General features: G+C 51.2%; 9 protein-coding genes and 1 non-coding gene across 10 annotated transcripts; 4 read left to right on the top strand and 6 right to left on the bottom strand.

Moving 5' to 3' along the window:
• Window positions 1-148: 148 nt before the first annotated feature.
• On the top strand, window positions 149-2,530 carry IRC5 (putative ATPase; the record flags this gene model as incomplete). Its single annotated transcript, XM_076686386.1, has 1 exon — window positions 149-2,530. The coding sequence occupies one exon, from the start codon at window positions 149-151 to the stop codon at window positions 2,528-2,530; it is 2,382 nt and encodes a 793-aa protein (XP_076539333.1).
• A 348-nt stretch (window positions 2,531-2,878) lies between these two features.
• On the top strand, window positions 2,879-3,442 carry ERG28 (Erg28p; the record flags this gene model as incomplete). The annotated part of the gene is made up of 4 exons (XM_076686385.1): window positions 2,879-2,947; window positions 2,994-3,084; window positions 3,133-3,223; window positions 3,274-3,442. 4 exons carry the CDS (start codon window positions 2,879-2,881, stop codon window positions 3,440-3,442), a joined length of 420 nt encoding a protein of 139 aa, XP_076539332.1.
• A 471-nt stretch (window positions 3,443-3,913) lies between these two features.
• Window positions 3,914-5,143, bottom strand: BCY1 (cAMP-dependent protein kinase regulatory subunit BCY1; the record flags this gene model as incomplete). The annotated part of the gene is made up of 1 exon (XM_076686384.1): window positions 3,914-5,143. One exon carries the CDS (start codon window positions 5,141-5,143, stop codon window positions 3,914-3,916), a length of 1,230 nt encoding a protein of 409 aa, XP_076539331.1.
• A 1,032-nt stretch (window positions 5,144-6,175) lies between these two features.
• Window positions 6,176-6,568, bottom strand: YPI1 (type 1 protein phosphatase-activating protein YPI1; the record flags this gene model as incomplete). Its single annotated transcript, XM_076686383.1, has 1 exon — window positions 6,176-6,568. The coding sequence occupies one exon, from the start codon at window positions 6,566-6,568 to the stop codon at window positions 6,176-6,178; it is 393 nt and encodes a 130-aa protein (XP_076539330.1).
• Window positions 6,569-6,853: 285 nt separating this feature from the next.
• On the bottom strand, window positions 6,854-8,050 carry TRVA0_037S00210 (agmatinase; the record flags this gene model as incomplete). The annotated part of the gene is made up of 2 exons (XM_076686382.1): window positions 6,854-7,873; window positions 7,958-8,050. 2 exons carry the CDS (start codon window positions 8,048-8,050, stop codon window positions 6,854-6,856), a joined length of 1,113 nt encoding a protein of 370 aa, XP_076539329.1.
• Window positions 8,051-8,510: 460 nt separating this feature from the next.
• TRVA0_037S00188 (uncharacterized protein) lies at window positions 8,511-10,156 on the bottom strand (the record flags this gene model as incomplete). Its single annotated transcript, XM_076686381.1, has 2 exons — window positions 8,511-10,067; window positions 10,133-10,156. 2 exons carry the CDS (start codon window positions 10,154-10,156, stop codon window positions 8,511-8,513), a joined length of 1,581 nt encoding a protein of 526 aa, XP_076539328.1.
• Window positions 10,157-11,376: 1,220 nt separating this feature from the next.
• Window positions 11,377-12,360, top strand: SED5 (t-SNARE syntaxin; the record flags this gene model as incomplete). The annotated part of the gene is made up of 1 exon (XM_076686380.1): window positions 11,377-12,360. The coding sequence occupies one exon, from the start codon at window positions 11,377-11,379 to the stop codon at window positions 12,358-12,360; it is 984 nt and encodes a 327-aa protein (XP_076539327.1).
• A 356-nt stretch (window positions 12,361-12,716) lies between these two features.
• Window positions 12,717-13,433, bottom strand: SNF7 (ESCRT-III subunit protein SNF7; the record flags this gene model as incomplete). The annotated part of the gene is made up of 2 exons (XM_076686379.1): window positions 12,717-13,201; window positions 13,259-13,433. 2 exons carry the CDS (start codon window positions 13,431-13,433, stop codon window positions 12,717-12,719), a joined length of 660 nt encoding a protein of 219 aa, XP_076539326.1.
• A 262-nt stretch (window positions 13,434-13,695) lies between these two features.
• TRVA0_037S00122 (uncharacterized protein) lies at window positions 13,696-14,295 on the top strand (the record flags this gene model as incomplete). The annotated part of the gene is made up of 1 exon (XM_076686378.1): window positions 13,696-14,295. The coding sequence occupies one exon, from the start codon at window positions 13,696-13,698 to the stop codon at window positions 14,293-14,295; it is 600 nt and encodes a 199-aa protein (XP_076539325.1).
• Window positions 14,296-14,880: 585 nt separating this feature from the next.
• On the bottom strand, window positions 14,881-14,954 carry tRNA-Ala(CGC). The gene has a single exon. It is a non-coding gene; the product is annotated as a tRNA-Ala (tRNA).
• Between the last annotated feature and the right edge of the window lie 366 nt (window positions 14,955-15,320).

Raw genomic sequence — 15,320 nt, 5'->3', positions numbered from 1 at the left:
CTCCTTCATACACTAGCTATTGCTTAACCTCGTGCAGGAAGGGGGTGGGCTGATGGTAGGCGCGCGTAACACGCGTAAATTGAAAACTACCGGTAGTTTTCTCTTCGTGTATCTCACGCGTTTTCTAAAAGATTCTAAATAGACAGCTATGGCAGCGGATACTACGCCAAAAAGCTCATCTCCTAGTCCAGAGGATCTGTCGGCTCTGGATGAGGACAAGCGGTTCCAACGGCTAAAGTTCCTCGTAGAGCGGTCCAAAATTTATGCATCCATCCTCACTGAGAGGCTTGCTAGCAGAAGCGCTACCCCGAGGGAAAGTTCGCCAGACACCAGCAAGAATATCAATAACGTAGAGCCGTCTTCGGAGAACGAGAAGGAGAAGGGGAAGAAGGATGAGGAGGAAATCGTGCCTAGACGAAGCAGTAGACTGGATAAGGGCAGGTCGCAACCGACTCCGGTTACTAGGAAAAGACGCACCAGAGCGAAGTCGGAGAAGAAGGTCCAGAAAAGTATTCTCGACTCTTTTGGGTCGTCCGAGATCGAACAGGTTACCTCTACTGTTCCAATGAACGAGGCCATAAAAGCTGAAAGCGATAATGGCTTAGCCGGTACCACAGAGCCCGCAACCATGGCGCAACCAAGGCTGATTACCGGCGGGACACTCCATTCATATCAACTAGCGGGCGTGGAATGGCTTGTCTCGCTCTATGAGAATGGTCTCAACGGCATTCTCGCCGACGAGATGGGTCTCGGCAAGACTCTGCAGACAATCGCGTTCTTGGCATATCTCATTGAAAACAACGTCCCTGGGCCGTTTCTTATCGTAGCACCCCTGTCGACCATCCAGAATTGGATTAAGGAGATCCACCGGTTTGCTCCGTCCATTGGCGCCATCAAGTACCATGGGGACCAGGCGAAGCGGGCTGAGATTAGATCCAAACAGATGACTGCAAAAAAGCTCAAGGAGAACCCCATCGTCGTCACGAGCTACGAGATGGTTGTCAGAGACTGTCCGTTCCTGCTGAAGTATTCATGGAACTACGTCATTGTCGATGAGGGCCACCGGCTCAAGAACATGAACTGCCTGTTAATAAAGCAACTCAAGAGGCTTGATTCGGCCAATCGGTTGCTGCTGACTGGAACACCGCTTCAGAATAACCTGGCTGAGCTGTGGTCACTGCTGAACTTCTTGCTGCCTGACATTTTCACAGACCTGGAGCTGTTTCAGAAATGGTTCGATGATATCGGCGGCATTGACGCATTCGACGAAGACAAAAGCAAGGCTCTGATTGCTAGTTTGCACTCAATTCTACGGCCGTTCTTGTTGAGGCGGTTGAAGTGTGATGTAGAGCGCAATTTGCCAGAAAAGCGAGAGTATGTCATTTACGGTCCGCTGACTACCGACCAGCGCGAATTGTACGAACACATACTGCATAAAACAGCCAGAGAGTACATTATCGGCAAGATCATTGAGTCTCGAGGTGGCAAGAGGCCCCGCTCCATAACTCCTAAATTGACTAATGGTGAGCTGCCTGCCAAACGCCGCAGACGCAGGACGCGTTACAGCGATGATGCAGACGACGACGACCAGTACAGCGACGACGACTTTATCAAGAGAATCAGCGACGAAGCAACGGCAGAGATGGCGCAAGGCTCTGAAAGAGAGGAGGAAACAAACGCTATGATCAAGATCGCCGCACGCGAAGTGTCTGCCAAGAGCCTGCAGAACCTCGTAATGCAGCTTCGACTAACCTGCAATACGCCGCACCTCTTCTACTACCCGTGGACCGAGAATGATCGTGTAGACCGCCGCATTGTCGATGTGTCGAGCAAGATGATCTTCCTCGACAAGCTAACTACGGAGCTGGTAAAGACGGGCCACCGCATGCTCGTGTTCAGCCAGTTCACGCGGATGCTCAATATCCTGCAGGACTGGGCGCTCGAGGTCAAGAACTGGCGCATCTGCCGTATCGACGGGTCGACTGCGCAGGACGATCGACAGGACCAAATAGATGAGTTCAATGAGAACCCCGAGATCAAGATGTTCCTGCTGTCTACACGGTCGGGTGGACTTGGTATCAACCTCACTGCGGCAGACACGGTGATTTTGTTTGACAGCGACTGGAACCCGCAGCAGGACCTCCAGGCCATCGACCGGGTGCACCGAATCGGACAGACCAAGCCGGTCATTGTATACCGGCTCGCCACGGCAAACACTGTAGAGCAGAACTTGATTGAGCGGGCCAACAGTAAGCGACGGCTTGGCCAGGTGGTCATTGAGAGGGGTCGGTTCAAAGGATTTGGCTACGAGGCAACATCCGAGGAGGAGGTGCTCAGCGAGATGGAAAAAGAGTTCAAGCGGGAGTCGGCCCATACTGACCTATCTGGCATGACTCGAGGCGCCTGGGTTACGGACAAGGACTTTAAAACACTGCTGGATCGGTCTCCTGCTGCTTACGAGCGAGCCCGCAAAGGCGAGGAGAATCTTTCTGGTAACATTGCTACTACGACGACTGCTGCAGGCTTCTAGTATATATTTATTATTTCTTTTCTAGCGATATATTCGTAGATTTGGATCAGTTGAGCACACTAGGACTGATTTTCCGCAATGCAAGGTTTTAGGAAGATAGCAGGTCTGGCAATTTCGAAGACTTGTATAAGATAAAGTATCACTGGGGGCCAGCCCCCAGACCCCCGTGGCTCCGCTTCGCGGAGGAGCACACCGAAGACTAAAGAGAGCTCCTCTTCAGATTTGGAACATTGAAGCTCTACATGGTGATGTGACGGAAGAACATCGCGACGCTCAGCGGTGGAGCTCAGGGGGGAGTATTTTATGTCGTACGTTTGGGACCGGTGAAAGATCATCACCAAAATACCAATGTTGGAGCAGCTGGCAAGCTATCTACCGCAGAAAACGGGCGGGCTTCTCCCGTCATGGATGCTACTTGTGCGTATATCCTATGCTATATAGCTATATCTAACCAAAACCTCAGGTATCGGTGGTATCCGTTTTCAACTCTGCGCAGTGTTACTTCGGGGGCCTGGCCCTGACTCGACGGGTCTACGAAGCCCAGCCTCAGCAAGGTAAGATCCCAGTTCATATCGGCCTACTTTGAAATACTAACAAGGAAGTGACGGGTCTGTCTGCTCGGACATTTGGCACCTGGACTGTCGTAGCCGCAATTGTCCGGTTCTACGCCGCGTACAACATTAACATCCAGCCGTAAGTACACACCTAATCCGGGCCTGACCATGTAGATTTAACTTGTGTAGAATTTATGATATGGCCCTGAGCACTTACGTGCTCGCCGGGTTCCACTTTGTCTCCGAGTGGCTCGTGTTTGGCACTGCCAAGCTCGGCAAGGGCCTCTATGGTCCACTCTTCGTGGCCAGCGTCACTACGGCGTGGATGCTCACACAGCGAGACTTCTACCTCCACTAAATGGCAATTAAATGACAATTAGCTACCGTAAATATTTACCGAGACTTCCACGGCGTTATGAGTATAATTGATCCTGATAAGATAGTGGTAAAATTCCACCGCCAATATCACAGTTGCAGTAGTTATCACAAAATTACGGTAGCAAGAGTTTTCTATAATGGCAATTAGTTACCCTGGGTATTACTTAGTTACCTCAAATATCCTACGTCACTAATAACTAATGACATTAGCTACCAGGTACAATCAAATATCACCGAGAATGCAAAAAACGCATCGCAGAGGTCATCCAATCAATTGGCTAATCTTCGCTGGGGGTCTGGGGGGGGGGGGTCTACTAGTGGAGGAGTTGCTAGCTACATCAATTAATGACAATTAGTTACCTCAAATATTGGCCAAGTCATTAATAACTAATGGCGGCACGCCAACGAATAAAAATAAATACTATGTGTAACTGGAATAAAAGTGAGTCTTTTAGTTCTGAACAGCAGCGGTCGCCTGGGCGGGGGAAATATTAGTAGCCGGCGCTCTCGTCTTGAGAATGTCAACCACCTCGCCTAGCAGCCGCTGGAACCCGCTCTTGCCCAGAGTAACAAGTTTCAGGGGCCCCGTAGCCGTGACTGTGGCCTGGCGCGGAGAATCGTTGAGCAGGGCAATCTCGCCAAAGTAGTCGCCCTTCTTGAGTTTGGCCACTTCGCCTTCGTCCTGCTTAGACACAATGGCCTCGCCTTCCTCAATGATGTAGAACTGCTCTCCGTGCTCGCCCTCGCGCACGATAACGTCCCCAGCCTTGTAGTTTTCCGTGTTGAGCGCGTCCGCCAGCTTCGACAGTTCGTAATGACTAAGCACCTTGAGAATGGGTACCTCGCGCAGGAACCCACCGTACATGGCGCGCTTCGAGGCGGTTCGGTCGAGCAGGATGCGGCGGAACGTGACACGGTCGAGCGCCCACAGCACGCAGTCTGTGGCGGCCACCACCGTGGCCGCCCGCGGCGAGTTGTGCATGAGCGCCAGCTCGCCAAAGCTGCTGCCGGCGCCCGACGTGTTGACCTGCTTGTTCTCGCCGTCCAGGAGCTTGTAAAAGTCAACCGTGCCGCTCTCTACAATGTAGAAGTAGTCTCCTTCATCGCCCTCCTTGATAATTGTCGTCCCCTTGGCCACCTTCTTCTCGGTCATGGCATTGAGCACCATGTGCAGCGCCTGGCTGTCGAGCTGGCTGAACAAAAAGTTGTTCTCGACGCTCTTGTTGAGCCGCTCCAGCTGCTCCTCGGTCAGCCGGTTGTCGGGGATCGGCTCGAGGTTCGTGTCGCGCCCGTGCGCCCCGGGAATTATGCTCTCTGCGCTGACGGAGGTCCGTCGATTGGCGTTGAAGTGTCGCGGGTAGTCCTGGGGAAGCGCCAGGTGGCCCTGTGCCGCCGCCGCCCGCGACGTGTGCGCCTCACGGGGATCGCCTATCGAGAAGGACCCCGTGTTAAATTTTGAAAAGGACGCCGCAATGTCTTGCTGATGCTTCGCGCTGTCGAATGGATTGCTCTTGAACGACGGCGCCGCCTGTTGCTGCTGCTTCTGCTGCTGCTCGCGCTCGCGCAATCGCCGGTTGAAGTAGTCCGCACAGAACTGGAGCACGTCCTCGGGCTTGTTCTGCGAAATTTCGCGGTTCAGGACGTTCAATTCGTCCACGTACGACGACGGAACTGAGGACATGGTTTATTCGATTAGGGGCAGGGAAGAGAGAGGGGTGGGATAAAGAGAGTGTGTGGCTCACGGGGAGGGAGGGGGGAGGAGTGGTACTCGTAACAAGAAACCCCCCTTCCTTCATCCCAATGGGCGCGCGCCACACCCCACCAAAACAATAATTCGAAAATGAGCCGTCGGTTATCGTTGAATCCAGGGGGGGATTCAGGGATATTGCTGAGATTGCCAGCATGAAGGGGCTATATTATAGCAGGTAGGTGGATTGCATTGGCATGGCATTGCGCAATGGGTTCGCAATTGTGTCGGCGCCCCCCTATTTTATCCCGTAAGGTTAGAGTTTTATCAATTGCTTGGGAAAGGGGAACCATAACACAAGATCTGCTAGAACATATCAAATCATCTCGCAAAGCGATATCAACACATCTCTATCGCATAGAGATAACAATTGGTACCCGTTGCTTTGGAATCATCATTCATGTGATAACACACGATCTTCTAGAGCACATACCAAATCACATACCTCGCAAAGTGAATAGATGTAGTACACCAAATAGACGTCTTGTGCACCAAGTAAACACATAGAGATAACAATTGGTAGCCATCGCTTGCCGCCCACCCTGTCTCTCCTAGGTGGCATGCCAAATCACATATCTCGCCAGCGAATACATATTGTATACCAAGCATATTTACTGAGCAAACAAATATGTATCGCACACAATTGGTATCCGATATTTGGCAACATGGGAAACGATCTCCTAGAACACATACCAAATCGCATATGCCGCAACGTGAATTGCATCATACACCAATCATACGTATTAGCACATATGTATCGTTTAGATAACAATTGGTAACCATTGCCTGGGAAAGTAAACTCAAGACACAATCATGCCTCCCAAACCATATCGTACAGTCTATGGTCGTTGCAATACCATACCATGTCCTAAACCACAATCACGCATATCCCAAAGCAATATAGTTCAGTAACAATTATCGTAGAGTATTGTACACCACGTAAATGCATACGTAATAAATAATAGTTCACGTCGAAGACTTCTCCTGCTCTATGACAACAGTACCATTGGCGGACTTTTGGTATCTCGGCGCCCTCTCATATGCATTGGGCCTCGCCTCGCCATGGTCGTGAGAACAACAGCTGGAATCGGAGTCGCTGTCACTATCACTGTCACTATCACTCTCGCTCTCGCTGCTCGACTCATCAAAATCGCGCCGCCTCTGGAATATGCAACAGATCTTGGACTTCTTCTTATTCATATGCTCGTTATCAACCACGTCCTCAGTCCATCGCACCTGTCTCCTCGGCTCTGGCGGGTGGCCCCGGAGCTCCAGCCTGCCCGCGGTGTCCTCCTCAGGTGTCGCCACTTGGGTCCGCGACCCCGTAGCAGATCCTCCTTGTAGTGTATTGAAGTTCATCTTCTTATCTCGCGCAATATTCCTTCGTATCGCGGTTGTTGGATGTTCAAGCGTACTCGAGGCGCTCCCTTTTTTTTATGGGGCGACTCTCATCGGCCAGTCACGTGAACTGTGCGGCTCGCACAGCCGCGCCTCTCTTTCGATCATTGGGGCCGGGATTAGCGATCAAATGGTCATTGAATAACGGATTACTGTAGTTAATGATAATGGATTAATGATATAATGGCTAATGAGGGGCTAGCCCCTCAAACTCTCCGTAGCTCCGCTTCGCGTAGGAATAGTGTATTACAAATCATCGTGCCTCCTTGAAGAGCCAATAACAGCTACGCCCCTCTTGACCATGTTGGTAATCAACTCGTAGGCAATCTGCGCACCGGCAAGCGCAGTCGTCTCGGCATGGTCGTACGCCGGAGCCACCTCGACAATGTCAGCACCCACAAGATTGAGACCCTCAAGCCCCCGGATGATCTGGATCAACTCCCGCGTGAGCCAACCGCCAACCTCGGGCGTGCCTGTGCCCGGAGCAAGACCCGGATCAATTACATCAATGTCCACCGAGATATATACCGGGTCGTCCCGCGGAACCCGCTCTAGAATCTCCGCAACAATGCCCTCAACGCCCTTGGTCGAAATGTCGTCTGACGCAATCCGCGCAAACCCTTGCTGTTCGTCGTCCTCGTAGTCGCCCCAGTCAGACCCTGACAGCCGCGTCCGCAGCCCAGCATGCACACACTTGTCCGAGAGCAGCCCTTCGCGGTGCGCCATATGGAACATTGTGCCGTGGGTAAAGTCAGACTCTCCCCATACCGACGGGTACTTGCTCGGAACCCAGGTATCAAGATGGGCATCGAAATGGATGACAGTAATTGGGCCGTGGATACCGTGGAGCCCTCTCAGAGCCCCAAGCACAATTGAGTGGTCTCCGCCCAGAGTAACCAGTCTCGGGTGCACCGTGCCATTCTTGGTGAAGGGAGCATTCCTCTCGAGCAGCTCCTCGTACCCTTCTGTGATCTGCTTCAACGCAATCTCGTTGCTCATTGGAGTAATGGGCATGTCTGAGCAGTCGACGACCTTTGCCCAACTGTCATACGGATTTATGCCAGCTCGCGGGTTGAACCCTCTAAATGAAGTCTGGCGCATTGAGGCGTCTCGGATCGCCCTTGGCCCGAATCGTGCGCCGGGTCTGTAAGAGACGGCCGTATCAAATGGGACCCCTATCACGGCAATGTCGAAGCTTGAGTCAGTGTCAACCAGACACTTCTCCACGGGCAGATGCGCAAAGCTAGCAATGCCTGAAAATGGCCACTATCTTTTGTCAGTACTCCGTCAATTTTCGGTTTCAATTGATCTGGGGTAGCCCGTCAATTGATCTGATCAGGGGTAACCTACATCATAGCCCCACTTCTCTTCCAACGTACCAGCCTGCTTGGCCAGAGCACCACCACTCAACGCCGACAAAGCTAATGCCAATTGAAGCTTCATTCTGATCTTTTTTTTCTAGCCGTTGGATGAAAATGAACTGTTCAATAGCTCGTTTAAATATCATCATTATGCAGAGCACCCGGCGGCGGCTAACTTAATTTGGGCAGTCGTCTCCGACCCCGGGCTGATATCAATCACAGTAACCCCAGCCGACCCAACTATTTACTGAATTAACATCGCCTATTTCACCAGTCCATAGTCATGGCCGGCCACGAGCAGCTGCTACCATTGTGTATTCGGGGAATACCGCATGAGTTTCCAATGTAATTGAACGGGGGCCAGCTCCCGAACCCCCGTAGCTCCGCTTCGCAGAGGTCTTCTGGTCAAATTGACGCCCGATAACCTCCGCGAAGCCGAGCCCCAGGGGGGCGTTTGGGGGACTGGTCCCCTCATTGCTACTAGAAGAATGATGTGAAGCTCCGGATTAAGCCAATTAGTTCAAGTGTACATAACATAATGCTTACAGTTTGGCGCCGAGACCCTTGTGCACTCTGATCTGCTGGCGGATAGCGAGATCGAGCATAATCTCCAGCGAGCCGCCTGGGATGGAATAAGCCTTGCACTCTCGGAAGATTCGCTCGCAGGCGCCGCCCTTGCCGCCTCGAGTGTAGCCCAGGCCGCCAAAGATCTGAATGGCCTCACTGGCACAGAACTCAAGCGTCTGCGTAGCAAACGCCTTGCAGCCGGCAATTGGGCCGCCGAGAAGCAACATTGCCGTCTGCTCGTCATGCATCTGGTACTGGTAGATGAGGCTGTCGAGCCACGCCTGGGCGGCCTCGATGCGGCTCGTCATCTGGCCCAGCTTGTTTCGAATGACGCCGTGCTCAATGAGCTTGACGCCAAACGTCTCCCGCTGGTGCGCATGCTTCATGGCGGCCTCGGTGGACACCCGCGCGAACCGCACGGCCTGGATGATAACACCAAGCCGCTCATGGTTGAAGTTGGTCATAATGACCTTGAAGCCCTGGTTCTCCTGGCCCAGCAGGTTCTCGACCGGCACCTTGACGTCGTCAAACGTGACAAGAGTGGTGCCGGAGCCCCGCATGCCCTGGGTCTCAATCTTTCGCACCTCGACACCGGGGAAGGTCTTCTCAATGAGCAGCATGGAGATGCCACCCATGCCCTTCCCGCCAGTCCGCACGGCGACAGTGAAGTAGTCGGCAAAAATGCCGTTGGTGATCCACTTCTTGATACCGTTGACTACGTAGTGCTTGCCGTCGGCCGTCTTCTCGGCAGTCGTCGTGAGGTTGGCCACATCGGAGCCAGCGTCCGGCTCCGTGATGCACAGGCAGATCCGCTTGTCGCCGCTGAGAATGCCTGGGATAATTCGCTTCTTGAGCGCCTCCTGGCCGAACTTGAATACCGGTGGGATGCCAATGCTGAACCCGCCAATGAGATTCCACACAACTGCGCCTGCGCCTGCTCGGCACAGCTCATCAGTAATAATGAGCTCGTGGAAAGCGTCGAGCTTCTCGACCGGCACGCTCTTGACCCGCTTGTCGGTATAGTCAGCAGGGTACTTCTTGAGGCCAATTACAGCGCCCAGGTACCCCTGGTCGGCGAACTTCTTGTAGAGCGCCGGGTCGACCTCGCCGGCCTCGTCCCAGTCGTTGACGTGGGGGGTCACGTTCTTGTCGACCCAGGTCCGCACTTCCTTTCGCAGAGCAGCGTGGGTCGCATTGTAGTACGGCGTGTGGTGGCCCTGGTACCACGAAGGGTCACCGTACGGAATGAGCTCGCCAAACGGCTTCTGGATGGTCGAGCCAGTGGACCCAGCCGTCTTGGACGGCTTGACGGAGCCTCCGGCGACCTGGCCAATGCGGTAGTTGATTCCATGCTTCTGCATGACTCGCTCCACGTCGTGGTACTTGTGGAACTGCTTCGAGGCATCCTTGCCGGCCATTCGGTTCAGAATCTTCTTCCCGCCTGGGTGGATCTTCTGGAATTCGGTCAGGTCGTACACGTTGCCGTCGATAATGATCCACAGCGACTCGGCGTTGTTATGCTCCGCAACTTGCTACATTAATTAGCCATCTTTATTCCTTGAAATCTCTGATATCTTCCTTCTGTCGTTCCACATACCTCGACAGTATACTGTTCGCCCATTTTGCTAGTCTTTCGGTCAGGGTGGATTATTCCGTGAACGAGTGTGGGGTAGTGGGCTTATTTATGTCACGGTTCTGATAGGGTCTTGGGGGGGGGGGCCGGCGGAGCGTGGAGGTACCGAGGTTCGCAGAATGTGCCCGAGCCAACAACCCTCGGGGGGGGGCGGAACATTCGGTTCACATGCCACAACCGTTCGTGCTTGCGATATATGCCAAAACGATAGAATGGATGTTATCGATTTGGAATTTATTTAGTTGTTATTTGTGCGCTTTGTGGAATTGATAGCGGTCTTGTTAGCTACGCTGGCGCGGAGAGTTGTTCCGATAGCGGGGGTACTACACTGACCGTGGACCCCCATGGGTTGTACCTCATAGCACCATTTAACCAATTGTACTACCAGTACTGTATTTAGAATTTAATGGAACTTGACTTTTGAATATATTTCCGATGTACTCGAAAATGCAAAGGCGAATATAACTATATGGAAGGTCTCTGTCGTACCACGGTACAGTTCCTAATAGCGACGGAATCATAGAGTCTTTACAAGGGTAAAGGACGATAACCAAGGTATTGCAATTGATGAAATATGGTATATCATTCGATAACCGTTCAAATTAATAATATTGCATAATAATTACTAATTGACTATAGCACTGGCAAATGTAATATGATGCATATTATTTTGTATAAATATACCACATAGATGTGGTCTGATTCCGGGCTCCCCACGCCGAGGACAACATGTATACTCGCGGCTTGCGCCGCATGAGCCGCATGGCGATCGCCAACTATTTAGTATTACCCCCGACATGCCAATGCAGGCTACCCATTGTTGCTAAACCATTTATTTAGCTGTTCTACTCAGGTACTAACTGTACTAGCAGACAGCTTTCTATTGAGGGCGCAGGCCTAATGTCCCATGAATTAATAACCTCGGCTCAACTGCGCCCCCCCCCTTCCCACACCAAGACCACCAAGCGGCCATGATGCCCAAAAGTAGGCACTGTTGGGACAGCCACAACGACAACCTCTCGAAGAGGGTGAAATTAAACCGCACGATAGTACACTATCATCCTCTTTTCTGGGTATTCATTTTTGATCTAACTTGATAATCTCGCCCCGATAGATTTATTACTAAGTGGCGGCTGAAAAAAAAGCAGCAGGACTGCTACTCATTAATAACACATTCCCTATTGTAATAATCTCCCCCCTGTTATAAAATGAGCTTAGCAACCATGGCGGCTGTTCAGGACCGGACTCAGGAATTCCGGTCGTGCGTGAGCTCTCTATCCAAGACGAGCGGCGCCAAGCGTGGCACCGGCAGCAGTACTGCTGTCCAGGAGAGGACCAGCGCCCGAAGCGAGTTCATGATGCGGGCCTCTACTATCGCAACCGAAATCAGCGAGACGACCTCGATGCTCCAAAGACTGGCGGTCCTGGCGAAGCGCAAAACGCTGTTCGATGACCGGCCTGTCGAGATCAACGAGCTGACGCAGGTCATCAAGCAGAAAGTGTCGCGCATTAACGATAGCATCGCCGGGCTCCAGCAGTCGCTCAACGCGTCCAAGAACGCGGCCTGGGGCAAGAAGGACAACCAGGTTAACGAGCACTCTAAAAACGTGGTTATTCTTCTGCAGGAGAAGCTCACCGACGTGACTACCGGGTTCACAGAGGTGCTCGAGACACGGACGAAGAATATACAGGCTTCCAGGTCGCGCACCGAGCAGTTTTTGGCCAGTGCCAGCCAGGCCACGGTTGCGGCGAACTCGCCGCTGTACTCTTCTTCTCCTCGGCCGGCGAGCGCTATGGAGTCATATGGCGAGAACCCGTACAGCGGAGCGCTCCAGGAGAAGAACCCGTATGCGTCTGACGAGTATCTGGCGCTGCCCGAACAGCAGCAGTCGATGGCTCTTTTGGAAGAGCAGGATCAGTATTTGAGCTCGCGGAGCAATGCAGTAGAGGCCATTGAGAGCACGATCCAGGAGCTGGGCAGCATTTTCTCGCAGCTGGCAACAATGGTGGCCGAGCAGCGGGAGACGGTGCAGCGAATTGATGCAAACACCGAGGACATTTCGCTTAATGTGTCGGGCGCTCAGCGAGAGTTGCTTAAGTACTACGCCAGAATATCGAGCAATAGATGGCTCATGGTGAAGATATTTGGCATTCTCATCTTTTTCTTCTTCATTTGGGTTCTGGTGAGCTGATGTTTGTATCTGGACCTCGTGAGCTGATAGGTAGTTTTTTTTTCTTAATCTTGCATGTTAATATCGAATCTGACCCTTAGGACTACGCTCACATAGGTATTATAAACCAATACACAGAGGATAGATCGAGCAACATCTACATACTCATTGTAACAGACCAGTTCTTTAAAATCTGTCACGAGTACAGTCTGTGGGGGAGTTTGTTGCCAGCTTTTGTTACAGCCATTTCTGTTACCAGCTTAACCTTTTAAGAGGAGTTGTACCAGTAGGCTATATCCAAGAACAACTTGGTAAATTGGCAAAATCCAATAGACCGTACTTCATTACAAATAATAATATAAGAATAAGGATAAAACTTATAGCGCCATCTCTGCCTGCAGCTTACGCAGCTCCTCCGCCTCCTCATCCTCGCTCTCGCTCTCCTCCTGGGCCTTGCTCGATATCGACTCCGTCTGCGTCGGTAGCTTATTAGCGGGCGCCCGGCCAGCCTTGACCATCGTCTCATCCAGCTGCGCCTGCTCCAGCTCCTGCAACTCCTCATTAAGCTCGTCCTCGTCAATATACTCCTGCCCAAGCGGCCGCGCCATGGCGTCTCTGATCTCCTCTCCCAGCGCCACCTGGTCCCGAATGTCGTCCATGGTAGCGTCTACCTTGTCAATATTCATGCTGCCGTGGATCTGTTTCATCGCCTTGGCACCCTCATGCATCGCCTTCATGGTCTCATGGTTGAGATTAGCGTTCTCCAACGAGTTGAGCTGCACTTCAATCGAATCCAGCTGCCCTTGGATCTTCTCTAATTCATTCTGATGCATTTTCTTCCGCTTCAAAGCGGTTCGCGCCACTACACCCGGTTATTAGCCTCTATCGCCACCACATATACTCTAGAATATATACTTACAAGCCTTATTGTTAGTAACGTTCTTCCTTGCAATGTTGTCCTGCTCCTCAATCTGTGCCTGCAAGTGCTTCTCCTTCTTGCCCAGAGTATCCTTCTGCATTCGTAGCCGGACGATGGCCTTCTTCGGCCCATCCTGCTTGGCACTGCCACCAAACCAGTAGTTGTAGCTGAACATGGACATGTAACTTGACTGTTCAAAGGGAGGAATAAACCGCTCTCTTGAAGTCACTTGGATCTTCCGCAGCCGGGTTTGCCCCTCTCCCAACCAGTGCGGGCCGGCAGGTAATTAAGTCGATGTTAATCAAGGCCCTGATTAACATCGACTTAATTAAGTCATGAGCCGCGCGCCGCCCAAAAACCTTCGCCGATATCCCATATCGCCTGTAGTAACGGAATCTCAAGATAGAAGGTGTAGAGATTATAAAGATTTTGATGGAATGGGGGAATTCACCATAGAATCGCTGCCGTATCTGGATAGTCCGGTAAATGAGGAGGAAATTGTTGCTGCTAAGCGGCTGATAGAAAAGGAGTTTGACCGCATTTATACCGACGAAGCCCATCCTGCGGTAGCGAAACCGAAAAAGTCGTTCCTTACGCCAGCTCTAGAGGCAGAGGTGAGGCGCATTGAAGATGGCGCGGAACGAGAAGGAGGGATCGACCTGTCGCGGTATAACGATGTGTATGTCGACGGCACAAACGGGAGGAGGCTGAATATGGAAAGAGCGTACCCGCTGTTATATTACACAAAATCAAGACTCGACAATTTGGACTTGCTGGCAGTGCAGGGGAAAAACGAATGGCTTATGGGCAACGATCAGCTGGAAAATTCGTTGAAAGCATTGGAGGAGTTGTATACGGCTAGAAAGCGAGAAGTGGAGCAGGTCAACGAGTCGAGAAAAGCTGCCCAGATGAACTCCAAGCCGATGCATGACTACTTAAACGAGCGGTGGAAGACAGGAATTCAAAACGTCATTGATGTCAAATTAGAATGTCTACGACTCGAGCAGGAGATCGCGCAATTGAGGCAATCCAGCTGAGCTCATTTATCTATTTATTTTGACCCAGACTCTTGTATTTATTGTACCATTGGTATCTCCGTCTAACTGCAGCACTAGAAATCTCTTTTATCTATAGCAACAATTCTACAAATTCCTTTTATGACATTTGCAAATGTGACTTTAATTATAATGAGGTTATTATTACTGTATTACGGTATTTGCAAACAGATTACTGGGGAACTACCGTTACCACGTATTATTACCGTTCGAGATCGATCAAATTACATACAGATCTAATTTAAATCATATGCATGCATATATATATTTAACTTTAAGAATTCATATATACAATCGATCCCGCGCGTTATCGAGCACGTTCTCAAAGATACCCCGGCCGCTATAGTAACTTCCACTGCATGCTCAATCGCAACATTATAATACATAAATATTCATGTGCACGCGCGCGCACGCGCGTCGGAATTCTTAAGTCATTTAAAAATCAAAAAATCGATTTTCGCCATACTAATTTTTCCAACCGTGCATGCTGAAATCTTCACGCATGCGTGCGCGCGCGTTATTGCAATTTAAATTTTTGAAAAATTGAAAAAATATTGCTATTAGAACTGGACGAGTCCGGAATCGAACCGGAGACCTTCCGCATGCGAAGCGGACGCGATAACCAACTACACTACACGCCCTTAAGCCGTTGGAAAATCGGTTTTTCGAGACATATTTGACTTGTTAATTTTCCGCCGCATTTCGCGCGGCTCATTTTTATTTTTCCTTTTTTTTTTTTTTTTTCTTATTCAGAGCTTAGACGTGATTTAAATACCTCCGCGTAATGATGGTGTTGATATGGGTTTTTTCCCCACTGACCTCGGCATTGCGTCTACAGCGGTGATGGTGTTGATATGGGTTTTTTTTTTCCCCACTGACCGGAAGAGACGACCCTTCACGAGATGAAGACATGGCTGAAATCCCAACGGAAACTCTATCAGAGCCTGTACTGGCCTCGTCGGGCACCGTGGCGCAAGCGCCCTGTACGACGAGTGCGGCGGTTCTGG

The sequence above is a fragment of the Trichomonascus vanleenenianus genome (genome assembly GCF_965637985.1).
Source record: "Trichomonascus vanleenenianus strain CLIB 3782 genome assembly, contig: TRVA0_037S, whole genome shotgun sequence".
NCBI classification, from domain to species: Eukaryota; Fungi; Ascomycota; class Dipodascomycetes; order Dipodascales; family Trichomonascaceae; genus Blastobotrys; species Blastobotrys vanleenenianus.
This window is presented reverse-complemented; position numbering and strand designations above follow the sequence as displayed.